The sequence below is a fragment of the Oncorhynchus masou genome, unplaced genomic scaffold (assembly GCF_036934945.1).
Source record: "Oncorhynchus masou masou isolate Uvic2021 unplaced genomic scaffold, UVic_Omas_1.1 unplaced_scaffold_6363, whole genome shotgun sequence".
In the NCBI taxonomy this organism is placed as follows: Eukaryota; Metazoa; Chordata; class Actinopteri; order Salmoniformes; family Salmonidae; genus Oncorhynchus; species Oncorhynchus masou.
This window is the reverse complement of record NW_027012794.1, coordinates 1-9045: the sequence shown is the minus strand read 5'-3', so window position 1 is coordinate 9045 and position 9045 is coordinate 1. Positions and strand designations below refer to the sequence as shown.

Sequence of the window (9045 nt, the reverse complement as noted above, 5' to 3'; positions counted from 1 at the left end):
TTGCTACCATGTTGTTGTCATGTGTTGCTGCCTTGCTATGTTGTTGTCTTCGGTCTCTTTATGAAGTGTTGTCCTGTATTTATATTTGTTGTTATTTTTAATCCCAGGCCCCCCGTCGCCACAAGAGGCCTTTTGGTAGGCCGTCAATGTAAATAAGAATGTATTTTTAACTGACTTGCCTGGTTAAATAAATAAACAAATGAAATAGAAATGACCTACTGTATATTCCACAGTCCTTACAACACTGTAGTCCCTGGCCAAACTGTACAAGTGTTGTATTCTAAACCAGTGCTGAGTCTCAGGCCTCTAGTCACTGTATCTGACTGAACCAATAGAAACAGGGATGAAGTCATCCTCCCAGATCTCAAGAAAGAACCGCAATTCAGTTGTGTCATTATAATTTACTATTTTATATTCAATGTATTATTATCATCTTGTTGTTCTTGTATATAAAGTAAATGTTCTGTACTCTGTCATGTATTTTATGTTTTGTAGCCCAGTCCAGGCTCTTCTCTGTCCTGGCGACCCAATGTAGAACCATCTTCCCCCTGATGATAGGACAGCAGAGTCCCTGTCCATCTTCCCCCTGAAGCTAGGACAGCAGAGTCCCTGCCCATCTTCTCCCTGATGATAGGACAGCAGAGTCCCTGTCCATCTTCCCCCTGATCAATTTGTAAGTCGCTCTGGATAAGAGCGTCTGCTAAATGTCTTAAATGTAAATGTAACGATAGGACAGCAAAGTCCCTGTCCATCTTCCCCCTGATGATAGGACAGCAGAGTCCCTGTCCATCTTCCCCCTGATGATAGGACAGCAGAGTCCCTGCCCATCTTCCCCCTGAAGCTAGGACAGCAGAGTCCCTGCCCATCTTCCCCCTGAAGCTAGGACAGCAGAGTCCCTGCCCATCTTCCCCCTGAAGCTAGGACAGCAGAGTCCCTGCCCATCTTCCCCCTGATGATAGGACAGCAAAGTCCATGTCCATCTTCCCCCTGATGATAGGACAGCAGAGTCCCTGTCCATCTTCCCCCTGATGATAGGACAGCAAAGTCCCTGTCCATCTTCCCCCTGATGATAGGACAGCAGAGTCCCTTCCCATCTTCCGAAAGCACCTGAAACCCTACCACTTCAGAGTATTGTAAATAAATCCCCCCCCCCCACTTCATTGAGGAAACGTGTACTTACTATGCCTGTGACATGTCATTGTCCCACCTAGCTATCTTAAGGTGAATGTAAGTCACTCTGGATAAGAGAGTCTGCTAAATCACTACAAGGTCCATGTAAATGTGTGGACCCCAGGAAGAGGAGCTGTAGCTGTGAGTCACTCTGGATAAGAGAGTCTGCTAAATCACTACAAGGTCCATGTAAATGTGTGGACCCCAGGAAGAGGAGCTGCTGCATGTGCAACAGCTAATGGGGATCCTACTTAACTCACTAAATCATCTCTGTATAAAACAACTGTCATTTGAGTTTTGAGAAGAGCTCGGCCATGTATGTGTGGCTATAATCACTTGTGTTGAAAGGAAGGAGGCTAAAGTCTGGTATCAGTCCTGATAATGACACTGTGGAGAGTAGGGCCCATTAACGACATCACTGTCTGCTATTCTTGATAAAAGTCAACGGTTTATTGTGAAAATAACCTGGGAAGAGAGAGAAATTGAAACCTTGTGTAACACTTCAAGCAACCACTTGTCCAAAGACAGAACCTTAACAGATAGGTAGGGACAGATAGGTTTATTTCTATTTCAGGACCTGGTGATACTGAAGAAGATGACTCCTCCCATGGCCAGCAGTACCCCTACAGTAATCTCCAACATCTTCCCCAGCTTCCACTGCTTATAATCCTGCTGCTGTTTCTGCTGGTGCTGGGCCCTTCTGGCCCTCAGCTCCTTCTCCCTCTGCAGCTGCTCTCCATAGTGAGCCTGGAAGAAGGCGTCAAAGTCAAACATGGCCTTCCCTCCAACGTTGGAGAACCGTCGGGATCTCTGCTGTTGTTGATACTGCTGTGGGCCAGAGGCTCTGTTGCTGGAGGTGGCCTCCCGGTCCGAGGGTCTCCCTGCCCCCGGATGTCTGACCCACTGAGGATGCCGGGTCGTACTTCCTCCTCAGGGCCATGCTCCCCAGCACGCTATAGGCCTCGGTGATCTCAGAGAAACGCTGGGTGGCCTCCTCGTTGTCGGGGTTCTTGTCTGGGTGGTAGATGAACGACTGCTTGTAATATGCTGTTTTTATTTGGGATTGGGTGGCGCCTGGGGACACTCGGAGGATGTCGTAGTAGGCCGTTCTGCTCCTGTGAAGAGGCGGGAAGTCTGACTGGTTATTTTTGCTCCTCCAGCTGTAAGTCCTGGTGGAGTACAGGACCTCTGGGTGAGGTCGAAACCGGCCTGACTGCTGCTCTGCCAGCATGACCGTGCTGAATGCTCGGAGCTGCTGAGGTGACCCAAAGACTTCAGGGTGTAAGGTGGCCATGACAACACCTCGGCTATTCCAACACATCATCCTGTGCACTGTTACTAGGTTACCCTGGGACAGAGGCTTTACACTGGGCCACAGGTACAATGGTGACCGTCTGAGCTCACTATCCTGAACAGTTGCTAATTTGATAGCGGGTTTAGCATTAATGTCTAATAAAAGCAAATCACTACTTGACCAAAGTAATGTCCCATACCCCAGTCTGTACTCGTGTTTTAGCCTAGAAAGTATTTGATCAATGTGCTCGGTCTCCGTGCATTCCTGTGCATTCTCCTCGAGGTTGTTACGTTCAGGCTCCCAGGAACTCGCCTGACTGTCCCTTGTTGACACCGGGTGACATTCGTAAATCCCTTGTCCGGTTACCTTGGCTTTAAAGGTTCTGGCTCCAATTATAGAGGTTGCTGCTACTGACATCGTTTCGTGTGGTCGATCTTCGGCGCAGGGGATGGAGTGAGTCGGTGCGTTTCTGATAGCTGAAAATCTGTAAACTCCGCTCCCCAATCTCCGACTGACCTCAGCCATTCTCCCGTAGCAGCAGGTACAGCGGCCATGGAGAAATGACAGAAACGAAGAAGACAGGGGTGGGATCCGGTAAAATGTATAGCAGACCAATGAGAGAATATGTAAATAGGATGTTGTCACAAAACGTATTCTGTCATCCAATAATATACGAGGAATTGGGGTTTGAACGTTCTCAATTATCGCCTCTTCCTCTCTGATGTGATGGTCTTGTGCAAATTAATTTTTCGTATGCTTTAAAATTGTGTTTAGATATGCATTCATTCAAAAGACCGTGTTGGTTGTTGAAGTCGTTTCTAATTGTATTGTTTTCCCCCAACTATGCGGCTGTCTCTTTAAATTACGTGCCCCTTTCCTTGTCGCTGAAATACTACGTCACACTCACATGTGGAGCCTCAGCTGTAGCCAGACATCATAAAAACGTTTAAGGTTTTTTGGTTTAAATCGATCATTCCTAGATATCTTGTAGGAAACAAAATTAGACATGGCCTCAAGTTGTCGAAGACCCGAGCATATGGCTCCGCCTGAAATTGTTAGTATGATATTTTCATTCTTTTTTTAAAGACAGACGAGAGCTAGCTAACGTTAGCCGCATTAACTAAGGAAACACACGATTGCTCAGTTAGTTAGCTAGTGATTTGTTCCAAAATACCTACCTAGCAAGTGACTAGTTATGTTTAGTTCATTTATGTGGACAACATTTCCGCGACACATCTTGTGTTTACCTGCACGCAGCACTTAACTTCTTGTGTTTTGATTTCTACTCGTTCTGCAGTTCTATAACGAAGAGGAGGCCAAGAAATATTCTCAGAAGTGAGTTCGGGGTTTGACAATGACCTCCTATGGGCTGCATAATACGAATCGCTGTGTTTGAATATAAATCGTTGCATTTTTACCATTTACATACCGACCAGAGGCTGTCCTTGATGCAATCTCTTTGAGACAGTAGAATGTAATATGATTCAAGGGTAGCTAAGTAATCAACTGTTCAATAATTTCCTCGTTGATTTCCAGTTCTCGGATGATTGAGATCCAGAGCCAGATGTCTGAGAGAGCTGTGGAGCTGCTGAACCTGCCTGAGGACCAGCCCTGTTTCCTGCCGATGTAGGTATGTGTACAAGCTAGGACTGCTGAGGGCTCTCATTAATGTAATGGGTCTGGGTAGGAGAACAAAACATCATCAAAACTACGTTAGACTGAATGTGTCTTTTATAACTTGTCCCATCAGGTGTGGCTCCGGGCTAAGTGGGGACTACCTGTCAGAGGAGGGACATTGCTGGGTTGGAGTGGACATCAGCACAGCCATGTTGGGTGAGTGTGGTTGAGTGGGCGTCAACACAGCCACGTATGGTTAAGTGGGCGTCAACACGGCCACGTATGGTTGAGTGGGCGTCAACACGGCCATGTATGGTTGAGTGGGCGTCAACACGGCCATGTATGGTTAAGTGGGCGTCAACACGGCCACGTATGGTTAAGTGGGCGTTAACACGGCCACGTATGGCTGAGTGGGCGTCAACACGGCCACGTATGGTTGAGTGGGCGTCAACACGGCCACGTATGGTTGAGTGGGCGTCAACACGGCCACGTATGGTTGAGTGGGCGTCAACACGGCCACGTATGGTTGAGTGGGCGTCAACACGGCACGTATGGCTGAGTGGGCGTCAACACGGCCACGTATGGTTGAGTGGGCGTCAACACGGCCACGTATGGTTGAGTGGGCGTCAACACGGCCACGTATGGTTGAGTGGGCGTCAACACGGCCACGTATGGTTGAGTGGGCGTCAACACGGCCACGTATGGTTGAGTGGGCGTCAACACGGCCATTGGTGTCATTCCTGGAGCAAAAATATTGCATGTATATTTAGAGATGGATCAGCAACCGGAAATATAGCAGTCAATATTTGTTTGTTGTGCTCCGCCGTTGACCAGTGCTGTGTCCTTGTCTCTAGATGTAGCGCTGGATCGGGAGGTGGAGGGAGACCTTGTGTTGGGGGATATGGGGGAGGGATTGCCCTTCAGGCCTGGGACCTTTGATGGCTGCATCAGGTAAAGAGCTTGTCCTTCCTGTCCTGTAAGAGAGACCTGAGTTCTCTACTGAGAAAATACTATTGATGGACTTGTCAAGACTGAGTTAGTAATGTCTCTTTCTGACTGTCTCCATCCTTCTCTTTCTACCTATCACCTGTGTCTGTGTCCTCCCCTACCTCTCTTTGTCTCATCCCTCAGTATTTCTGCTCTCCAGTGGCTCTGCAATGCTGACAAAAAGACTCACAGCCCCCCCAAGAGGCTCTACACCTTCTTCAGTACACTCTACTCCTCCCTGGTGAGATCCCTACCAATCTAACTACTCCTCCCTGGTGAGATCCCTAGTGACCTCGGTCCAATCTAACTCCTCCCTGGTGAGATCCCTAGGGACCTCTGTCCAATCTAACTCCTCCTCCCTGGTGAGATCCCTAGGGACTTCTGTCCAATCTAACTCCTCCCTGGTGAGATCCCTAGTGACCTCGGTCCAATCTAACTCCTCCCTGGTGAGATCCCTAGGGACCTCTGTCCAATCTAACTCCTCCTCCCTGGTGAGATCCCTCGTGACCTCGGTCCAATCTAACTCCTCCTCCCTGGTGAGATCCCTCGTGACCTCGGTCCAATCTAACTCCTCCCTGGTGAGATCCCTAGTGACCTCTGTCCAATCTAACTCCTCCCTGGTGAGATCCCTCGTGACCTCTGTCCAATCTAACTCCTCCCTGGTGAGATCCCTAGTGACCTCGGTCCAATCTAACTCCTCCCTGGTGAGATCCCTACCAATCTAACTCCTCCCTGGTGAGATCCCTCGTGACCTCTGTCCAATCTAACTACTTGTGTTATTGTCCCGTATCTTTTTAGTCGAGAGGAGCCCGTGCAGTGTTTCAGCTTTACCCAGAGAACTCTGAGCAGGTACAGTGATATGAAAATAGTTTATTAAAGTTAGTCTCCACAGAAACATGCCACTCCTGACCTGTAGTCGCTCTTCTCATCTGTGTACTGTTGTTGACGGTCTTCCTTCTATGAACATTCATACTAAATGTTCCATTTTATGACACCTTTGTTACTTTAATATTTTACTCTTGTTAATATTGAGAGGTGAACCTGCCAGCCAGCGTTTCAGTGTACGCCATGTCTGTGCTGTGCATATGAATAATAGACTTGACTGTGTGCAGCTGGAACTGATTACATCCCAGGCCATGAAGGCAGGTTTCAGTGGAGGCATGGTGGTGGACTATCCTAACAGCACCAAGGCCAAAAAGTGAGTCTCACCGCCCGCCCAGCGGCCCAACTTGGTTTGGTAGTCACCATTAGAAATTTAACCAATAGAATGGGCCTCTCCTGTTAAGTCAGTGATGTCATAATGAAATAGTGATGTCATAATGAGATAGTGATGGCATAATGGTGTCAATGATGGCATAATGTCATAGTGAGTCAATGATGGCATAAATATGTCATAATGAGTCAATGATGTCAGACTCTATTTCTATGGTCATCAGTTGGTGGTCAAACTAGAAACACGCACACAAACCCATGTCTTTCTGGCACGAACACTCACACTACCGACTGCTAGGGAACTACTTTATTGAGGGATGGTTTTACTTACTATGACTGTGATACGTGGTTGTCCCCACCTAGTTACTTTAAGATGAATGCTCTTAACTGTAAGTCGCTCTGGATAAGAGACTAAAACTGACATTCTTCTCTTTCTTCTTCCCCCCGTCAGGTTCTTCCTTTGTCTGTTCGCTGGGTTTTCAGGAACCCTTCCCAAGGTGAGGAAGAGAACAAGGGTTCATTTGTAGAGACTGTTGTCTTTTTAAAATTTGACCTTTTATTTTACTAGGCTAGTCAGTTAAGAACAAATTCTTATTTTCAATGACGGCCAAGGAACAGTGGGTTTAACTGCCTGTTCAGGGGCAGAACGACAGATTTGTACCTTGTCAGCTCGGGGATTCGAACTTGCAACCTTTCGGTTACTAGTCCAACGCTCTAACCACTAGGCTACCCTGCCTTATGGAAAAGAATAAGGGTTAATTTGTAGAGACTGTTGTCTTGAATGCTGAACGCTGATGGTTTTGTGGTCCCTGTGTTTCAGGGGCTAGTGTCAGAGACAGTGGACAGGGACGTCCCAAATCAAGTCCAATTCACAGGACAGAGGTAAAGAAATAACATCCTCAGCTTTAGAAGTGTTGTAGTTTACCACCATTTATGCTAATGAGAAGCCTCTTTAATCTATGCATTAACATAGTTGGGTAGATGGCATTTGGACAGGTCTTGTCGTTAGGCCAGGCTCATCTCCCAGAGAGACAGAGGGCTGTCTTCCTGCCTGTTTACAGTTACTGCCCGGGCAGCTTTTCAGCCCTCTGACATCACGTGATGTAGCAGATGGAGATATGGGGAAACTCAGCCTGAGGTGTCTCCACTTGCTCGTCCAAATAGCTTTTCTGTGTCTCGACTGGGTAAGACACTTAATGCAACCGCTGTGTCAGATGCTTTTTTTTCTTTAAAAAAAATAATACCATGCAATAATCTGAGTACGGCGCTCAGAGACCAAAGAAATATCCGCCATGTTGTGTAGTCAACATTAGTCAGAAATAGCATTATAAATATTAACATACCTTTGATGATCTTAATGTAGGGTAAGTAACATTATATAAGGTAGCATTGTTTAAAGTGGCTAGTGATATATTTACATCATTTCCCATCAATTCCCATTATTAAAGTGGCTGGAGTTGAGTCAGTGTCAGTGTGTTGGCAGCAGCCACTCAATGTTAGTGGTGGCTGTTTAACAGTCTGATGGCCTTGAGATAGAAGCTGTTTTTCAGTCTCTCGGTCCCAGCTTTGATGCACCTGTACTGGGACCTCGCCTTCTGGATGATAGCGGGGTGAACAGGCAGTGGCTCGGGTGGTTGATGTCCTTGATGATCTTTATGGCCTTCCTGTAACATCGGGTGGTGTAGGTGTCCTGGAGGTAGGTAGTTTGCCCCGGTGATGCGTTATGCAGACCTCACTACCCTCTGGAGAGCCTTACGGTTGAGGGCGGAGCAGTTGCCGTACCAGGCGGTGATACAGCCCGCCAGGATGCTCTCGATTGTGCATCTGTAGAAGTTTGTGAGTGCTTTTGGTGACAAGCCGAATTTCTTCAGCCTCTTGAGGTTGAAGAGGCGCTGCTGCGCCTTCTTCACGATGCTGTCTGTGTGAGTGGACCAATTCAGTTTGTCTGTGATGTGTATGCCGAGGAACTTAAAACTTGCTACTCTCTCCACTACTGTTCCATCGATGTGGATATGGGGGTGTTCCCTCTGCTGTTTCCTGAAGTCCACAATCATCTCCTTAGTTTTGTTGACGTTAGTGTGAGGTTATTTTCCTGACACCATACTCCGAGGGCCCTCACCTCCTCCCTGTAGGCCGTCTCGTCGTTGTTGGTAATCAAGCCTACCACTGTTGTGTCGTCCGCAAACTTGATGATTGAGTTGGAGCGTGCATGGCCACGCAGTCGTGGGTGAACAGGGAGTACAGGAGAGGGCTCAGAACGCACCCTTGTGGGGCCCCCAGTGTTGAGGATCAGCGGGGAGGAGATGATGTTACCTACCCTCACCACCTGGGGGCGGCCCGTCAGGAAGTCCAGTACCCAGTTGCACAGGGGCGGGGTCGAGACCCAGGGTCTCGAGCTTGATGACGAGCTTGGAGGGTACTATGGTGTTGAATGCCGAGCTGTAGTCGATGAACAGCATTCTCACATAGGTATTCCTCTTGTCCAGATGGGTTAGGGCAGTGTGCAGTGTGGTTGAGATTGCATCGTCTGTGGACCTATTTGGGCGGTAAGCAAATTGGAGTGGGTCTAGGGTGTCAGGTAGGGTGGAGGTGATATGGTCCTTGACTAGTCTCTCAAAGCACTTCATGATGACGGAAGTGAGTGCTACGGGGGGCGGTAGTCGTTTAGCTCAGTTACCTTAGCTTTCTTGGGAACAGGAACAATGGTGGCCCTCTTGAAGCATGTGGGAACAGCAGACTGGTATAGGGATTGATTGATATAGCTA

At 47.8% G+C, this 9045-nt stretch overlaps 1 protein-coding gene and 1 pseudogene across 1 annotated transcript; one reads left to right on the top strand and one right to left on the bottom strand.

Annotated features, from left to right (window-relative positions):
• Positions 1-1714: 1714 nt before the first annotated feature.
• LOC135536572 (uncharacterized) lies at positions 1715-3059 on the bottom strand (annotated as a pseudogene).
• Positions 3060-3350: 291 nt separating this feature from the next.
• Positions 3351-7181, top strand: LOC135536573 (probable 18S rRNA (guanine-N(7))-methyltransferase). The gene is made up of 10 exons (XM_064962866.1): positions 3351-3518; positions 3762-3799; positions 4001-4084; positions 4182-4297; positions 4936-5032; positions 5213-5309; positions 5867-5917; positions 6181-6266; positions 6732-6777; positions 7101-7181. Exons 1-10 carry the CDS (start codon positions 3471-3473, stop codon positions 7164-7166), a joined length of 729 nt encoding a protein of 242 aa, XP_064818938.1. The 5' UTR covers positions 3351-3470; the 3' UTR covers positions 7167-7181.
• The last annotated feature ends 1864 nt before the right edge of the window (positions 7182-9045 follow it).

What these genes read in the sequence shown, in the direction of transcription:
- LOC135536573 (XM_064962866.1), top strand. Translation starts at nt 3,471, where the DNA reads ATGGCCTCAAGTTGTCGAAGACCCGAGCATATGGCTCCGCCTGAAATT. An exon ending in CATCAGCACAGCCATGTTGG is followed by an intron (nt 4,298 to 4,935) that starts GTGAGTGTGGTT and finishes CCTTGTCTCTAG; the next exon opens with ATGTAGCGCTGGATCGGGAG. An exon ending in GTACACTCTACTCCTCCCTG is followed by an intron (nt 5,310 to 5,866) that starts GTGAGATCCCTA and finishes GTATCTTTTTAG; the next exon opens with TCGAGAGGAGCCCGTGCAGT.